Source organism: Capronia coronata (assembly GCF_000585585.1).
Source record: "Capronia coronata CBS 617.96 chromosome Unknown acBCG-supercont1.5, whole genome shotgun sequence".
In the NCBI taxonomy this organism is placed as follows: domain Eukaryota; kingdom Fungi; phylum Ascomycota; class Eurotiomycetes; order Chaetothyriales; family Herpotrichiellaceae; genus Capronia; species Capronia coronata.
The window spans coordinates 1,379,023-1,397,321 of record NW_006912897.1 but is presented as its reverse complement, the minus strand read 5'-3'; the positions used below and the strand labels follow the sequence as shown (position 1 = coordinate 1,397,321).

At 53.2% G+C, this 18,299-nt stretch overlaps 6 protein-coding genes across 6 annotated transcripts; 2 read left to right on the top strand and 4 right to left on the bottom strand.

Moving 5' to 3' along the window:
- Nucleotides 1-122: 122 nt before the first annotated feature.
- On the top strand, nucleotides 123-3,623 carry A1O1_06166 (uncharacterized protein; the record flags this gene model as incomplete). The annotated part of the gene is made up of 1 exon (XM_007727046.1): nucleotides 123-3,623. The coding sequence occupies one exon, from the start codon at nucleotides 123-125 to the stop codon at nucleotides 3,621-3,623; it is 3,501 nt and encodes a 1,166-aa protein (XP_007725236.1).
- Nucleotides 3,624-5,048: 1,425 nt separating this feature from the next.
- On the bottom strand, nucleotides 5,049-5,735 carry A1O1_06165 (uncharacterized protein; the record flags this gene model as incomplete). The annotated part of the gene is made up of 1 exon (XM_007727045.1): nucleotides 5,049-5,735. One exon carries the CDS (start codon nucleotides 5,733-5,735, stop codon nucleotides 5,049-5,051), a length of 687 nt encoding a protein of 228 aa, XP_007725235.1.
- Nucleotides 5,736-6,488: 753 nt separating this feature from the next.
- On the bottom strand, nucleotides 6,489-8,048 carry A1O1_06164 (uncharacterized protein; the record flags this gene model as incomplete). Its single annotated transcript, XM_007727044.1, has 1 exon — nucleotides 6,489-8,048. One exon carries the CDS (start codon nucleotides 8,046-8,048, stop codon nucleotides 6,489-6,491), a length of 1,560 nt encoding a protein of 519 aa, XP_007725234.1.
- A 3,047-nt stretch (nucleotides 8,049-11,095) lies between these two features.
- On the bottom strand, nucleotides 11,096-12,403 carry A1O1_06163 (uncharacterized protein; the record flags this gene model as incomplete). Its single annotated transcript, XM_007727043.1, has 1 exon — nucleotides 11,096-12,403. One exon carries the CDS (start codon nucleotides 12,401-12,403, stop codon nucleotides 11,096-11,098), a length of 1,308 nt encoding a protein of 435 aa, XP_007725233.1.
- A 779-nt stretch (nucleotides 12,404-13,182) lies between these two features.
- On the top strand, nucleotides 13,183-14,859 carry A1O1_06162 (DnaJ like subfamily C member 3; the record flags this gene model as incomplete). The annotated part of the gene is made up of 1 exon (XM_007727042.1): nucleotides 13,183-14,859. The coding sequence occupies one exon, from the start codon at nucleotides 13,183-13,185 to the stop codon at nucleotides 14,857-14,859; it is 1,677 nt and encodes a 558-aa protein (XP_007725232.1).
- Nucleotides 14,860-15,617: 758 nt separating this feature from the next.
- On the bottom strand, nucleotides 15,618-17,520 carry A1O1_06161 (uncharacterized protein; the record flags this gene model as incomplete). Its single annotated transcript, XM_007727041.1, has 4 exons — nucleotides 15,618-16,226; nucleotides 16,276-16,445; nucleotides 16,499-17,340; nucleotides 17,426-17,520. 4 exons carry the CDS (start codon nucleotides 17,518-17,520, stop codon nucleotides 15,618-15,620), a joined length of 1,716 nt encoding a protein of 571 aa, XP_007725231.1.
- Nucleotides 17,521-18,299: the final 779 nt, after the last annotated feature.

Below are 18,299 nucleotides of genomic sequence, written 5' to 3'. Positions count from 1 at the left end.
TCACTCCTCTATACGCCCCTACGCCACTCGACTCGTCAACGCCAATGGTATGCCTTGCCCTGTTCGAACCATACTGTCGGTCAGGGACATCCTTGACAACATAATTCCTGAGCACTTGAACGATGGATGACGCCCATGCCCATCCTCTCTCCCCGGTCAACACTATCCACACGCGTTCGAGATCGACTACCGTTCTGATCCTTCGAGACCAACCTCCGAGTTCCGCCCACGCGACGCCGAAATCAGTCCCCCATACTCGTCAACAGAGGATTCTACAGACTCGAAATGCCAGATTTCCCGCCCAGAGGCTTTCTGTTAATAGCATGACAGTTCCGTTTCCACACTTGATTCGATCCGCCGAGAACGATACTTCCTACTTTTCTGTACCTCGGATGACGAAGCGTGAAGAGAATGGCATTGACTTAGAGAGGGCTTCCGACCTCATCAGCACCTCGCCTAGATCGAGTATCTTGAATGAAATTACAAACTCGGGCGCCTATCGTATCCGTGGTATTCAGAGAAGAGCGCCTATCCCGGTATTCCAGGACGCGCCAGACAAGCGAGTCGGCATCACAGCGGGATCTAATACACCCTCGGTGTATCACGACGCATCTAGCGACGTCCCATCGCCTTCGGTCACTGATCCTTGCAGGGCCTCCCCAGCCGCCATGGGTCTTAGAGAGGTTTCCATCAACCTGCATCGACCTTCACCAAGCAGAGAGTCTCCATACTACCGCTCGACGCGAAGTGGTTCTCGGCGTATCTCATCTCATAGCAAACCCCGTTTCAACTCGGAAGAGTACATTGAACACATTGAAAATGAACTGCAATTGGTCAAGGATGCTATGTACTCTCCCACAACTAACGTTCCCTGGAAAGAGAAGCTCCGCAAGGCGAAAGAGGAGAACGACAGACTCAGGAAAGACATGGAAGCCTTGAAATCGTCCTTTGAGCTGGAATTGCAACAGACCGTCGAGCGGTCCACAGAAATCGAGCTGAGATTGAAGCGGAGGATTAAGGATCTAGAGGATGAAGTGGAGCACAAACAGACGGTGATCCTGGATCTGGAGTACGACCGGCAGGAAAAGCAACTCGAGCAATCTACGTTGGAGGTGTTGAGGGCCAAAACCGAAAAGCTGGAAGAAGAAAAGTCCAGCCTCGAGATCACCAATAGGGATATGATGAAGCGCAACGAGGTCTTGACGCAACTGCTGGTTCTGTCACCCACGAAGATGCACCATCAATTTGAACTTCCCACTCCAAGACGACGGAGTGCACGTCCCATGTCCATGATCATTCCACGGCTGCCCTCATCGCCTGGAGCACACACGCCACTGAGCCGGCCTCAGTCAGTCCTCATCTCACCAGCCCTGCCGGCTTCCGACTATTTCCCAGCGAGTGTTACATCATCCCCGCTGGGATCCAGCTCCAGCTGCATTGTCAACAACCATGGGTTGGCTCCGGATGATGTCCAGTCAATTGACTCCGGCACGGGGGAGTCGTCCTCTCAACTTACGGACGGAACCAGCTCCAGACGGTCAACACTGGCTTCCTGTGCCAGCAATAGTCCCCCAATCGGCCCCATCAGTCATTCTCAGCCCGAAGTCAGACCGCAGATGCCTGCAAGGCAACCATCCAAGAGAAGACCTCGCAAGTTCATGCCGGGGTCTACTCAGTTGAAGCCGCTTCTGCTGCCCACGTTCACCGCTGAAAATGGCAATCTTCCTTCGACATCCCCCATTGCTTCGCCAAAACGACCGACATCTGTCATGTTTGACTGCGGCCTGCCTTATATGCCACAATGGGAATCTCCTCCCGCCCCACAGAGGAGAATGGAAAGTGTTGTTGAGGTGCAACCATTCGAGCTTTCTCATACCACTCCCGATTCGGTGGCCCATGCGTTTCAGAGCCTAGACGAAGTCTTCACCGCCGATCGTGGACTATACTGTCGAGAAGTACTTAAGGAGCCTTCAGACGGTCGACCCGACCAGAGCCAATGCGCACAGCTGGATACGTCAACCCAGCCTTCTCACATGGAAGCAGCGACAGAAGTCCACGACGACGAAGACGCCCATCCAAGACTGGGTTCTTGGGGCCTTGGAATCCAGGACGCCATGCCGGCAGATATCGATGACAGGCACGATGAGCAGATTGGCCATAATTGCCACAATGATGATGCCAGTGGCTCTCACACCCTGCAGATGCTATCAGAGTTCGACCAGACTCCGTCAAAGTGTGAGAGAGTCTTTCAGGCACTCGAGGAACATGTCGAAATTCCACGTCCGCTTTTCTCAAAAGATTTCACGCTTGGGCTAGTTGCCCCTCAATCACCAGGCTGTTCTACAGATGACCTCCCTCCATCGAACCCACGGAAGCGTCGAAAAGCAAGTTCGGCTTCTGACCAGTCGACACAAGGAAAGGAGGTGATCAGTTGCGATGTGGTGGCACTTGACCCTGTTACTCGTCCGATGTTGACTCCAAGTTCCACGATCAAACAGAAAGTGGAAGCCGCCTCGTCTCGACCTAGGCAATCTCCTTCCTGGAGACGAGGTGTCAAGAAAGGTCGCAATCCATTGGAAATGCTCCAACAACGCAACGTAGGCGCAAGACCGCTTGCCGCCTTGACCATTCAGACCGTCTATGCGACTTTGTCCAGGTACACTTCATACATACAGACGTTCAAGCGAGATCCGCTTGCACTAGCCCGCCGGGTCATCGCCAATGCATGGCGGTCGAACTGGGCAACTTTTGGGAAGTTGAGTTGGTGGGTACTTGGACTGTTCATTGGCCATCGGCGTCCTCGTCCTCAGCAACGTGCTTGGGATTGGGATAGATATGACGGCGAAAGCATTGCTGACCGTTACTGTTCGCTCCAGCGTGACAGAAATTCATCGACTGAAGCGGGGAACTCAAATGCAAAGGAGCCTTCAAGTCCAGCGACTGAGCGTGGTGGCAGCGAAACAAAGCACGATACAGCATTACCCGATGCGCCGGTACAACCAAATCAAGCACCCAAACCCGGTTGGGGCACTTCTTTATTTCTCTGGGGCAAGTTCAGTGTCGCAATCATGCTTGCAGTTGGGGGTGCCATTGTTAAAGGCCCTGGTGAGATGCTGCGAGAGACGGAGGAGAGACGGAGGTCACGCAGCAGCAGTCTCAGTACAGACCAGGTCGACGAACAGCAGCGTGGATTGCCGCAACGTGGTGGACGGTTCGGCGAAAGTGAACGTATTGTTAGGCCAGACTCGAGGCAACAGAGAGAGGATATCGGGGCCCCACGAACGACCCGCAAGGCTCGGAGCTTTAGTTCTCCCACACCGCCAGCGCGGACTCATGAGGCTCGGCCTCTGTCTCCAGACCGAAGCCTGGCCAGCAGGGAACCTGAGGGAGAAGGTTCTGACACTGTCTTCCACAAACATTTTACTGGTCCTGACCACCACGACTCGTCATCGAATGAGACAATCAAGCCGATGAGACCCGACCGTAAGGGGCTGGGATGCCTCTTCGAACTCCCGCCTGCCGAGAATCAAAGCCGAAACACTGGAGACTTACCAGCCGACATCAATGTGCCACCAGACCATGGTGACAACGCTTCGATCCAGCACTTGCTTGAGAATGGCTAATACTGAACACGCCTGGGTCGGACAGGAGACCCTGAGTGGTTCTTTTTGTTGAAATGCTCCGACAGATGGGTGGCCTGCATAAGGCCTATAGGAGGCATTGTATGATTAATGAGGTTACGAATGATACCACCACACTGCGCCTTATGATTTTGTGAGATCAAGATGAGGGTGGTCACAAGGGGTTGGACGTTGACCACCATATGATGATCCACTGTTGCTATGGACCATAATGAAGAGCGCATCGGGTCCGCGAACATCAGAAGCAGCAATAGCCCAATCACTTTGGCATGGCTGTATGTTTACCTGGGTGGTGATCGCGGATGAGGTACATGGAGAGATTAAAGAGCCGTAATGATAATGAACAAACAATCCCTCACGGGAAGCAGATACTAATGTCTATTCGAACCTTTGCAGCATTCATGGCCTGCGCCAATTTTTGTAAGTAGTTGTCTGATGCTACTCCCTGATCATGGTTCCGCACGTCATCGTCATCTAAAGGACAGGACAAGACAGAGTCCACCGCCAAAAAGGAGACGTAGGGATGGTGTCAGGTTCGAGTTGCTTCGCTGCCTCATGACATCCCCTGGAACATTAGGTGCATTCGCTGACAACTTCGAGTATGAGATCAAATGAATCCGGCCAGCCCGCCAACAGAGATCTGGTCCTTCCTATTTTCTGATCCTCACTCGGGCAGGAAGAGCCCATTTTTCTCCCTCTTTTCTCCTTTTGTGTTCTCGAACTTGAATGGATCTCTTCCTGTCTCATGACATGCAGTGGTACTTCCAGTTGACGTCAGAGCCCCCGGGGAAAATGGAGGCGGAGGGAGAAGGAAGGTGACTTGAGTCCGGCCTCGTTCAGCTTTTCCTTTATTGAACCAGATTTTTCTTTTTCGAAACAGTAGTTGGTGGTCCTGACAAGTAGATTGAGGGTTGTCATCTCAAGGTCTTGCTGGTTCTTCGCAGCTAGCCTGGCCGACCTGGGAGCATGGCGATTATCGCAGGGATGATACAGTCCATGGCGATTTCAAGTTGGAGTATCGGACCTCGTTGGATGAATGAGATTGTCGCAGGAGTGTAGCACGAGTAGAGAGATCCTTGGGGGAGACATCCCGTCGTTAGCATCTCTGATGATGATATGATACTCTTTTTCTCTTCGAGACAATCCCAAATCCAAGTCCAAGTCCAAGTCCAAGTCCAAGTCCAAGTCCAAGTATTCCTCTCCTTCTGCTGAAGGCCGGTCGGTGCTTCGTGTGGAATCACACACTGTCGCGAATGTCTGTCCACAAACATCGTGCCCTGCGTATCATTTCAAGTCCAGCGTAAGTATCTGGCCGTACCCTGCGTAAGAGCGAATGCACAGTATGCTGTCCCCAAACCCCATCGTTCAGTGTCTCTGTCTCATGTGCTTCTCCAGCGTGCCAATCATTCATTCCTTCTCCTTCTCCTTCTCACCAGGCCCATGGTCCTTAAGTTTCCCTTGAGCCCTCAACTTCCGCTTCTCGCCAACATCCCAATTATGGACCCTAGCAATCGCGACCTCGAGAGTCGTGATCTGGATCCTCAGAAACTCCAAATCCTCCTCGGCCGCGGCCAGGCTTTCCCTCGCTTTATCCAGTTTCGTCTGCAACAGCTCCTCCGCCTCGTCGAGGGGATACGCGACCATGACGTTCGCCCCGAGCCAGAGATAGACCTCGTCGATGGACGCGGGCCGGATCTTGGCTTTTGCGTACAAAGTATCTTGCAGACTGAATGTGGTTTCGATTTGACCAGAAGAAACTCCTCCTCCTGCTAAGCCTTCTCCTTCTTCTTCGTCTTCTTCTTCTTCTTCTGCTTCGTCTCCTTCGTCTCCTTCGTGGCCACCAGAACCAACATTCTTTCTCTTCTTCTTGAGAAACTTGACCACTTCCAGCGTCCGCTTCATGTCAGGCAGTTTCTCTTTCAGGCCGGCTGCGCGCCGCTCCACGTTCTGTTGCATGAATGTGTATTTCGACACCATCTCTTGGAAGCGCTGCAGCGTGGGCTCGACGTCGTCGATCGACTTGACGTAGTCGCTCACGTTGGTCATGAAGGGGAAGGACGGGATCCCGCGCGGGTTCGTCGTTGTTTCGTCCATGATGGATGGCGCTTGTGGTTTTTGACTGCCAGTGGCTGGCACGCACACACAACGAGATTCTGCGAGTTGGTCGTCAAAGGTGAGAGTAACAACCTTCACAGCTCTGCTATGTGAGATCAGAGAGCTGCAGGGGGTGACTGGGAAGGAGAACTTGTTGAGGTTGAACTTTTAATAGTACTGAAGTCTGGAAAGGTGGAATAGAAGAGGTGGGTTCAAGTTGTACGTATTCTGTTGTAAACAGTGCTAGAGTGTGAGGTACTAATCAGGTAAGAAACCTGTGGCTGTCAACTCCGACACACTAACACATGAGACTCAAATACAGCACGACCACCAGCCCAGCATGTCCAAGTAGGGTGCCCGAATCCCTATACGTATTGTGTTATGTCTTCGACGATGAGAGCTGTTTAATTCGCCTAGGAGGAATGGTACGTGTTTGTAATCCGTAAGTTCATTGACTTGGTCGACTCTGTCTTGTCGATTCTCCCTGCCTGTAATCATACTTTTGCTCGTGAGAGCCTCACATTCCTGATGCCAATATTGCACAGTCTTCGCCAGGCCCCGAAAACAATACAATTCCTGTGCTCATGCCCTTTTCCGTGCCATGTCATAACCAGTCGCTGAGTCCCTTGATGTCTTCTTGCGGTAGCAGTAGCCGCGACCGTACGCCTGAAAATCCAAATCCAATCCGTGTCAAATACACATCGGCCGTTAGAACAAAGTGGGCTATCAAAGGCTGATCTGCACACCAGTGCCTTAATCCGTCGACTTCTGTTGAGACTCCCATTCCTGTCTCTTTCGTTTCATCTCCTCTGCGTCAAATGAGGGTAATGTTGGGGTATTGGGTTCACTACCGCGGCTGGATGGGCGGAAGGCGCTGCCATCCAAAAGATTGGTATTCGATCTCATCCTCCGAAGACTGCGTTTGAGCTTCAAGCTACGGTCCTTAGCGGGAGCCGGCGGAGGTGGTCCAGAACCGTCCATTACCGACGAATCCGCGGACTGGTTTGAGACTGTCCGAGGGCGTTGGTCGTCTTTGATGTTGTTGCGGCTCTTCATTTTTCGAAGTTCTCGCGCAATACGTTCCAGGGTCGACCCGGACGACTTTTGCGTCACCGTGACATCGTCATCCTTGGGCGGGGGAAGTGGCTTCTCCGGCAACTGTTTCTCCTTTGACACTTGACGGCTATAACTGAGGCTTGCGGTGCTGAAGCTGCTGCTGGTACTGGGTCTTGTGGCGTGACTCTGACCAGAGTTGCGGTTGGACGAAGCTGTAGACCCGAACGAAATTGCGGAATCTACCTTCCGCCGACCTTCCTCTTCCGAGTCGGTGAGATTGAAAGATGCGGTGGTGGGAGAAAGGCCACGGCCAGTGATTTCATTACATTCCTCAATAATACTGTTTGCCATGCGAAGATAGTTGTCCAGCGTCTCCCGGAGGCCTTTCCATCCGGTGGGATCGTCTTCTCGCTTGCTGGCAGCCATTAGAGTCGACAGGGCCTCCGGGCCTTTCCGTTCAACGCCTTTGAGGTAGAGGAAGAACTGTTCGCGTTGTTTGGACAGAATCTCCGGAGTCAAATGTGCCGTAGGTGGTACAAACTGCTGCTTCGAGCGAATGTTGATCGGTGGATAAAGGGTATTGAGCATTGCAATGCAGTTCGCCTTGTTGAAAGGTGTCAGGGAAAGTTCATTGGTCATTGTCCATCGTCTTAAGCCGAGGTACACATGGGTGTACAATTGTTGGACCTTGCGCTCTCGCTCCTCGATATCGGTCACCCACTTCAGCACACCGGGGTATTTGCGGGCCAATTTGTCTCGATAGCCAATATCCTCTCTGTCTATACCCAATTTCTCGAAGGCTGCGACCACCTCGCGTCGGCGTCTGACTTCAAGGTCCTTAAGATAATCCATGGCGGTCAGCGCTTGGGGAAAGTCGACCTGGTCGAGCTCCGGTGGGAAACAGCGTCGGACAAAGCTGGTGATGAAACTCGGAGGCAGAGAGGTGGGCTGCGAAGGTAGTTGGGAGATATGGGTCATGAGATTTGCTCGTAATTGAGCGGCTGCGGTGGCTGTGTTCATGTTTTGCTGCTCATCAAGAGCTTCTTGGGATGATCGAGGAAATGCATTGCCGGGGACAGCAGTAGACGGAGGTAACTTCGGAGACGGTTGTTGGTTCTGGGTTGTTGCGTTGAGTGTGTACATGGTCCGTAATGGGATCTCGTAAGTGCCTGGATATGCCAACAAATGCTCCAGAACCCAGGGATAGGCGGCTCCCTGGGAACTGCCATCTCCGTCTGCGTATTGTGTGTTATCCATGTTGTGTGGTTGCTGTTCTCCAAGAGTTGGTTACAACCGCATGAGGTCGGTGGTGTGAATGGATTCGCGAGTAGAGAGGATTGGACTTGCGAGTTCCTACTCTTGTCTTCGCGTCCCCAGGATTGGCAGCACCCTGATCAACGCCTTGTTGTTTACGACTCGGGGAATTTGTCAACAACGCGTGAGATCGTGAAACCTATGAGGATCGAGCGTCGAGGCAGAATCAAACAACTTCGTGAACCGTGCGTAGACCACGAGATCAAAAGTGTGTACTGGTGTTCGGGACGGAGCGATGATCCATGTACGTATTGATTCGAGTGGGGACCATGCCACGATTGAAATTTGATGACCGCTGTCAAATGGCAAAGCAGTCTCGACTGCAGCTGGGCTTCGTGCACAATGACGCCAGAGGTTTCAAGGACAGGGTATTCCGAAGGTCAGTGCTGTGGGAGTATTGCTTGAATCGAAGAGGAAGAGCTCGAGTGGACGGTGGCAGCCGATGGAGTGATATGGCCTGGAGGAGGGAGATCCGTGCGAGGTTGACTGTCTGGGAGTGGGAGTATCTAGTAGTGAAGGAGGATGAGCAACACAGTAATAAAAGAGCTGGAGGAGACACCACGTCGAAGCTAGTAACCGAATGCTAGATGACAAGTGTGGTGGAGATGAAGATGGGGAATTTGAAGAAGGACGGTAGCAGGAGAAGTAGCAGAGGTGCAGAGGTGCAGAGGTGCTATCCGTACGTACTGTGTCCGGACAGGGATGTTGAACAGGAAGGATACTGTATCGCATCGAGTCAAGGGTTTCTTTCTGTTCTGATCGGAGGTACCACAGAACTAGTTGTTTACTATTGTGATGTCCTACTGTGTTAGGTATCTGCGGGAGTACGGAGTGCAGTAGTAGTGGTGACAGTGATGAGGTCTCTCTGCCTGCGTTGTAGTATCACCGCAGGAAGAGGGAAATCTACTACCGCAGTCTGTTCCCTCGACCGCAGGCTGAGGCTCCTTTGCACACACCATGCTCAACATACTATTTCATCAACCTGCAATCAACATACTGTGATACAACTCGACATTCTTTCATCTCGACTCCTCGCCACCTCCGTATCCATGTTTGCCCTGCCTTGTCCTCCCGCATCCGTCCTGCCTCCTTTCTCTTCGCCCTCACTCACTGTGATGACCACTCACTCACTCGACACAGTGTCTGTTCCTCCACGGAAGAGACGAAGTATCACGGCACATCAATTACCACTATCTCCCCGCCATCAGCGTTCTGAACAGACCAAACAAGGGCCCCTGGCTGGACTCGATTCAGCCCTGAACCAAAGCGCAGCCAACTCCACAAATCCGTATCCCCCGTAGCTGGGCGGCCGCAGCTTCGGCACGCTACAGCTACCCTACCGTTCCCCTACGGTCCCTACCTATTGGACTGCTAAAAGCTGACCACTCGGCTTGCGTATAGTTGTTTACCCCTGGTCCCTCGACCCAACCGAACGGCAAATAGCCTTAGGCTAGTTCAGCACTAATGGCAAAAATTGTCCGGCGTTGCTGTCCCTCTATACTTCAAAGGCCTGTCACGGTACTTGAGCCGAATCGACATGTGAAGCACCATTAGAAACCGCCGTCACCCTCATCACCGTCATTGACATGGGGATCATTCCAACTTGGAACCAGTGCGCACGAGACAGAGTGTAACAGACGCAATGGAAGTCGGGCTTGGAAGAGAGCGTTTGACTTGGGTCAGCATTTCCGGATCAAGTCGATCATGATCTTCGACTCCTTTTTCCTTTTCCATCTGGCGGGGCTGTGTGTTGCGGGCTTCCACTCTCCTCAGCCGCTCGACCTGGATCCTCACACGCTATGAGAACGCGTCAACAACACTACTGATGGTGCTACTGGGCATCTGAACGCGATGTCTTACAGTTCCCCTGAGCCTCCATGCATGTGTTTGCGTGCTAGGTCAATCACTGTTGACGCGTGTTGTCCACTCGAGCTCTATAGAGCGGTGATTCACCTAGTACGTAAATCAGTTCGCGCTTCTAGGCCAAGGTCATTCATTATTCCGGGGGAAGAAAAATCTGCAAGTCTCTTCCGAAAAGGTTGGATCATGCTTGCAAGGTTAACCAACTGTTCCTGCAGCAAACGATACCCAACATAGCTTCGCTCCCTTCAATACCGTGGCCCCGGATCCTTGACGTTGTCTGACAAGTCGCTACAGGAGAAGGGGGAGCGATATGCAGGGGAACGGGCAAATCACTACCTTGCGCTAACAGATTCGCCGGTATCCGGACGGTCGCGGATCCGGCCTTCAATTGGCCTTCAGAACGATGAACTTCAGGCACCATCGACAACTTCATCAGACGAGTACGTACTCACTACTGACTGCGGACTCTGACTCTCGGGGCGAAATGCTTTGACTTGTAGGCGAACGGAGAACCGACCTCCCGTCCTAAGTGCGAATCTGAAAAGTCGATAATGTCGGTGTCTTCTGCTCTCGACATGGATGAGATGGCTCCAGGACTCCTTTTGAAGAGAAATGCAGCAGATCACGACCCCTGCCGGCGATCATCAGCGGTCACGGGTGGGCCTTGCTCCGTATGTACCAAGTATCGCGGCTCCCATAGTACTGGCATACCGGGTCATACTACGTACTTCCGAAGCGGCAACGATGTGTCTACCTTATGTCTTGGACCTCTTAACCAACCGTCGCGGAACAAATCCCGTCACACTATGCTTTGGAGAGGATCCGAACTGATGCACCGATTCGGAAACGGATCGTCAAACAGAAATCTTCGGTCACTTGAACCAAACCCTTCTCAGCAATTGCAAGGGCCGGTTGTCGTACGTTCCGCTCGACTAACTTCTCCCAAACCTCCTTTGAGCTGGGTGACGTCTGGAGAAAACCGAGACAGGATTGTCGCCCGGAAATGTTCTCGCAGCCGTGATACGCTATGTCGACGATATAGAGCACTACTGTGATCCAAACCCAATTCTCATTTCACCAGGCAGCACAAACTCGACAGTGAGCTAGGATTCTCGCCTAGGGTGTTGTCATGTGGTAGCACTGTCATTGTCATGCTCGCCGCCGTTGCCCGAATTGTTTTCCAGGTCGCTGAGTGCCCACTCGCCCCGAAATCCCTGCTCGGGCACTGGGCTTATCAAGTCCACACCGTGTTTCTCCGCCCATTCCACTATCTTGGATCTTTGAATCATCATTGTAGCCAACTCATCCGATTCCGAGTCACCGTGGGTTGTGGTCCCGTTCAGTTCGGTCGAGGTCTTCTTCTTCCGCTTCGGGGTCACTAGCTGGCAGACTCCCATCTCCATCAAGGCAGCCGCAACGTCTTCTCCTAGCATGCCCGTTCGCTCGCCAATTTCCTTGACGGTCAGTTCCTCCTTTTTGGGGTGGATGGTCCTCTTCCTGGAACTGTGGAATACCCGTTTTGCATCGGCATCTGCTGTCTGGCCCATCATAAACCGAGCAATACGTTCGGACCAGAACCTCATGTAGCTTCGACGGCCCATGGCACTGAGAGGCTTCTCAGGGCCGCCGATCACACCTCCTTCCCACTCCCATCCACTCAGCTTGTAGGAAACTGCCATGAGCAACTGACCCAGTTGCCGATGTTGGAAGGGCGGGAAGATGAGGATGCAGGCCAGATTATTCGAATCCCAGGACAAATTCTCCTTGGAGAAGAAGCCAAGAACATGGGATTCGTATAAGATGTCGTCGTCAAAGACCGACGAGCTCCGTTTCCTTCCTCGGCCTTTCATCGCCGGCGGTGACGGGCTAGTCGGGGTGTGAGTTAGGACATAGTACTTAAACCCGGCCGTATCGAAGAAGACACTCTTCTGCTCGAGAAACAATTTCCCAAACAGCGACAGATTCTGACAATAGAGCTTCTCCTTCTCGCCGTCGATTTCCCAGACCGCATAACCCTCCCAATCGTACACTTTGACCGCCGAGTCCGGCACGGGTTGCATCTCCAGGCCCCGGTCATGCCTTTCTTGATGATGCTGTAGATGCTGCACGTAGTCGCGCTCACTGGGCGTGTAGCGAAAACAGCGCGGGCAGACATATAGCCGCCGGCACATCGGGTCGAGACTGTTCAGCAAGCTGGTACGAGCGGCTCCGTTTCTCAGGTCGGCGGCTGAACCGACGTGTTTGCCCGCGTGTGGTTGGTAGTCTGGCCCTAGGATGATACTGTCCGGGTAGGGCGAGTAGTACCAGGTATCGAAGAGCAGGTTGCCCAGCACGACCTGGCCGATGTTTCGATTGAGGACCTTGACCGATGCCTTCCTGGACCGGTGTGGCGATCCATCTTGGAGGACTGACATGCCCTCAACTGCGGACGGCATGTTTTGTAGACCCATGCCATCGCCTATCAGGTCATTGTTTCGGAATGATGCAGGGCTCCTGTTGGATAGAGAGAAGTACGAGGATAGCGACGACCCCAGGTCGCAAACCGTTCCCGATGGAGTGAGTATGTACTGGTAGGGCGGGAGGTCGATCTTTCAAGGGATTTCATGTACTATGTAGAAGGTATCTACGGGTATCGAGATAGACGTGTCGTGAAAAGCCTGGCCAATAACGATGCTTCCCCACCGATAGGGTCTGGGGGAGTCGGTTATTATGACGCTGCTTTAATACAAATCACGTGATCTATTTGGAATCGTCCACCGGCCTGATGCTCGATCTACGGAAAGGTGCTATTAATGAATGACTCGAGTACACTAGGTGCCTTAGGAAAATAGAAGCCCAGTCTTCCAGTCTCACAGTAGGCTTATGCGTTGGAAAGATGGCGGACCGTACTCTGTAGCAGGAAGAGACGATCAAATAAAGCGGCCATAAACACGTGATTGGCTTATTCCCGACATCACTTTTGACCCGCAAAGAATGAAGCCGCACCGCATTTGGAGGCCGTGGCAACAAAAGGACAATCTGTCGACTGGTCCATTGCATTCCACGACCAGTCTCCAAAGCGACAACACTTACTGCGTAGCAGTTGAACCACCACTCGTTACCTGCTTGAAGCTACAATCATCCACTCCCCGGCCATTCATTATTTTCTAGATCTTCCCACTGGATCTTCATTCGTTCGAAGACGACCTCAGATAATCTCAGACAGCATGCAAAGATGATGCTCAACCTACGCCGGCTAGGACTCCTGGCCGCTGTCCTGGGAGTCACTCTCGCAACCCTCTGCGCGGCCGACGCCGTCCAAATCCCCTCCGATGCCACGGTCTCTTCCTTAGTCGCGTCCGGCAAAGCAGCCCGTGCTCGAGGCGCCAACAGCGAAGCCCTCGCATACTTCGACGCAGCCGTGTCGAAAGATCCCGCCGACTACCTGACGCTATTCCACCGCGGAGTGACGCAATTGTCGCTGGGCAGGAACGCACAAGCAAGCGAGGATTTCGACAAAGTTTTGAAGATCCGGCCAGGATTCGAAGGGGCGTTGGTGCAGAGGGCCAAAATCAGAGCGAGAAACGGGGATTGGGCTGGCGCAAGACAGGATTATGCCGCGTTGGGGGCACGAGCGACCGCGGATCTGGCACAACTCGAGGAAGCAGAGGGCGCGGCTTACCTCGCGTCGGAGGCGGAGAAGAAAGGAGACTGGGAGACATGCATCAACCAGGCCGGGATTGCAATCATGACGGCCGGCACGGCAGCATCGCTGCGCCAGTTGCGTGCGCGGTGTCGGTTCGAGCGGGGCGAGGTGCAGGAAGGCCTCAACGACCTCGCCCACGTACTGCAGATCCATCCGGGCCTCAGTGATCCGCATCTTCAGATCTCGGCGATGATGTTCTACAGCTTGGGGGACACCGAGCGTGGACTGACGCAGGTCAAGAAATGCTTGCATTCCGACCCGGACTCGAAACCTTGCAAGGCGCTCTTCCGGGAAGAGAAGGCGATCTCAAAACAGATCGAGAAGGTTCAGGGGTTGATGGACAAACGACAATTCAACTCGGCCAGCAAGATCCTCACAGGCAAAGGCACGGAAGACGACCCGGGCCTGCTGTCCGAGTTGAAGGCCAACATCGACGCACATCGAACAAGTGGGATCATCCATGCCAAAGCCCCCTCGGAACTCTACACGAGGTTGCTGGAGAAGACGTGCGAAGCGTACATGTCCATGAACAACCTGAACAAAGCCACAAAGTACTGTCCCGAAGTCCTCAGGTTGAACCCGACCTCGCTGCACGCACTGCTGTACCAGGCCCAGAAACACATGGAGAACGACAACTTCGACGCGGCCGTGGCCACGCTCAACACCGCGCGAGAGAACCACCCCGACGCGCAAGCCACGATCAACCAGAAGCTGCAGGAGGCCCAGACCGCCTTGAAGCGCAGCAAGACGAAAGACTACTACAAGGTGCTCGGCGTGTCGCGCGACGCCGACGAGCGCACCATCAAGAAAGCATACCGCACCGCCACCAAGAACTTCCACCCCGACAAGGCTGCCGCCAAGGGCGTCCCCAAGGAAGAGGCCGAGAAGAAAATGGCCGCCATCAACGAGGCCTACGAGGTCCTCAGCGACCCGGAACTCAAGGCCAGATTCGACCAAGGTGACGACCCGAACGATCCCTTGGCCAACCAGCAGGGCGGCAGTCCGTTCCAGCAAGGTGGTGGTCCCTTCGGACAGGGCGGTCAGCAGTTCTTCTTCCAGCAAGGAGGTTTCCCGGGCGGCGGCGGCGGCGGCTCCAGAGGTGGCGGTGGCCAGAGACAGTTCAAGTTCAGTGGAGGAGGATTCCCAGGCGGTGGTGGTGGTGGTGCTGGAGGAAATCCTTTTGCTGGCTTCCCTGGATTTGGTTGATATGTCCCTCGCCAGCGCTTTGCTTCCAAAAACTGTCCGTTCGGTTCGGGTGGGATGGGTCTTTGCATTGCGTTTGGAGTTCCGGGCCTGGCTAGGCGTGAATGTCTTACTAGAATACTTTGACCTCACCTGAGCCCTTTGCTTGCTGAGTATTGCTCACAGACCTTCAAAGTTAGACCTAGGTATATAATAGTTACGTACCTCAGTCAGACAGGTCGGGTCATGTACTGCTCATCCTTCTTTTCTTGGATGGGCGTCTGGAGACGACGACGGACGACGAAATGATACCCTCATGTTTCTCAAACCGTGCTTCTTGGTCTGCGGCTTTTCTTGTAGGACCAGCCTCGGGGACCTCTCTCTCCTCCCTCGACACTAGATTGTCAGCCTAAGAACAAAGCACAACACCCAGTTATGCATAGACACCGGAGTCTTTCACCCAAACAGAAAATGTTTCAAAGCAATTGTATTTTTATTTCAAGGCACTCGTCTCGACGTGGCGGCTTGATGATCGACTCGATCTGTCATCTTCTGTGCTGACTATTCGATTCTTCTCCATTGAGCCCCAATTGTCGCTAACATTGTATCATGCTTTTGTTATGTGGGAGTAGTTTGAACTCCTCATCCATGAAATGACATATCACCAAGCGCTCTACCTCCAGCCCAAGCTACTACTTAAGTTCAGCCCCTTCTCAACGACGACAGGACGATGTCGCCAACCGCTCGGTGCGGTGTTTCACCTCGTGTTCAGTGACCGCCGATCAAAGTCGAATCTTCCGAGACGAAATGCGAGTCAGTCCAGCTGCGCAAGTGTTGTTGTACCAGTTCAGGTCCAAGCTGTCAAGCCAGAAGATACTGACTCTGCCATGCACATTGGCGTAGAAACTCAGAGTCGTCATCTTGTAAAACAAGTAGTTGAAAGTGATCTTCGTGAGTTGGCAATTCTTGAAGTCCGGACACGGTGGAATCTTGAAATGTTGAGTTGCAACCAACACCTCACTGGCCGAGGTATTGTCCCATTGATAGGAAGTTGCAACAAAGTCACAGGCCGAGCTGGAGTTCTGACCACCGTTGTCGCAGCCCACATAGGCCGAGCGCGCGGTAAACCAGTATCGATTGTCATAGTTGCGAGGGCCGCAGCCAAATGAGCTGGGTGGAATGAGACCTGCATCTGGGGAGCCGGTGTCGTTGTTGGCAAGCGAAGGGATAAATTGAGCGAGTCGATCTCCTGACTGAGGTGGGTAGGGCTCATTTGGCGGTGGTACATACGCCCATCCATCACCCCAGAAAAAGTGATCGTAAGGATTGAAGACCGGAGGAAAGTCCGCAGTATTGTTGTCAACTGGAGAGAATGCTGGGAGGTCGTCAAACTATGTAATGTAAGCCAGGTTCAAAGGTTAATGTATCACAGCCACTCACTCCAATCTCAAATGGACCGACTTGGCCGCAAGCACTTGCACTTGCTGATGGCGAGGACTGGGTTAGCGCTGGCGTTGATGTCTCAATCGTCAAGGTGGGCTCCGCAGAGCCGCTTGGAGTGGTGCCCGCGACTGCAATGGTCCCGATGCCGGGAATGTAGGTAGGAGTCGCTATTCTCCTGTCAATATCTTTCCCAGACGTGGCGCAAATTTGGGCTGCTTACTGGTAGTTTCCCAAGAAGTGTAAGTCAGGGTCCTACTCCCGTCCCAATTGTTACACCAGCCAACCTCTTGACCATCAATGGTAGCAGTAATCCACACGCAAGTCTGTCTCTTCTCCACATTATCATGATCTTCTGAAGACTTCGATGAGCCATATCCGTAGTTGGGCGGAATATACCCGGATGCTGGAGCAGACGTGGCATTGACAGTGACGCTCTGAGTGATGGTGTGAACAATGTTTGTCAACGTGACCGTGGAGACAGCACCATAACTCGAGCGAGGGCCCGATGCTCCCGTTCCATTTGCTAGGATGGAAGACCCGGCTGCTCCAGTGCCCACAGTAGGATAGCCACCTGTGCCAGTTCCTAGAATGGATGAATTCGAGTATGTGATGTTCCAGCCGCTGGAGGGACTCGCGAACGCCGAGGGACCATTGCTGCTTGTTTCGACATCGTGCTCAGCGGTCGTCGCAGCCTTGGAGAATGGCAACACAGTCACGGTAATCACCTCAGCCAGGATAGATGGTTCTGGTGTGTAGCTGGAGCCAGTGTAGGAAGGGGGGTCGGACAAGTAGAAGACAGAGTTTCCATAAGCGACCTCGGTAGCTTCATAGCCAGAGACGAAGACCGATTGAGTGAAGACCGGAATGCGGGTGTCTTTCGAATTCGAGACCGGGGCCAGCTGGCTCTGCTCCATGACGTAATCAGTGTCGACTGAGGCCATGTACTTCGCCTGTGAAGAAGGGTCTTGCTGGAGGATGGTGATAGTTGGTGGAGCATAGGCAACCACCTCTGTGATTGTGACTGTGCCGTAGATCGTGACAGGGGAGCATGCTGGAGTAGCCCTGGAGAGGACATGTCAGCAAACCACAAAGACACATCTCACTGTCTTTGTGAGATGTTATGAGCTCCCAATAGTCTGTCACTTACTGTGCTGTAGGAGAGGCGTGTCTGATGGGCAAGATAGCACCTTCGCAAGCTCCTGCCACCGCTCCCACCAGGAGGGCAGCTTGCAAGAGTCTCATGGTGACAACACTCCTGAGTCCCCCAACAATGTGATCCCTTCAGTTGTTTGTATCTTGCCTTTGTTGGTTTGTCTGAGGGAAGGTAGAAAGGCACTGGTGGTGAACAAAGAGTGTCTGTGGCAGAATCTCTGCTCTTGAGTGCTTGACCAGATAGATCCACTGATCTTGTGCCTGATTGACTGGAGGAGTGATGAGGAGTCAGAGAGAGAGTGAAGAGAGCGTGAGAGAAGAAGATGAAGGAATGCAGGGCGCAAAACGAGTTATGAAGGAAATAACAGGTCGTTAAACCGCGATTGACAAGGCTCGCACCTGCCTGCCTGCTTTTCTGCCTGCGCCTTTTCCAGGCTCCCTCCAGATGCGGGTGCAACTTGAACTTCACTGTTGGTGACTCCATCCGCATGGCCTTCATTTCCGGGTCCAGTCTGGCACCGGCTTGCTACAGGCCGTCTTTTGTCCTATCCTCATCCCTCGTGCTCGACTTCTGCAGCTCCCAGCCTGTCAGGTTCGGGCCCATTCTCGACCAGCAATCCAATGGACGACAGGTCATTGGGATGTTTTACTGTGGACTGGTAATCGCTCATCGACTGACGCCACGAGAGAAAGGGAAAGTAGATACACACGTGGCAACGGGTATCTGAAGACGAAACCTGCAGCTATCGCAGACATCCCATATCTGTGTTCCCATATCTGTGTAACTCAAGAAACCGTCCCAGCCTATCCCATGGTCGATCCTGCATCATCTCCCCTCTTCGTTGCAGGGCAGCTTCGTGGATCTCGAC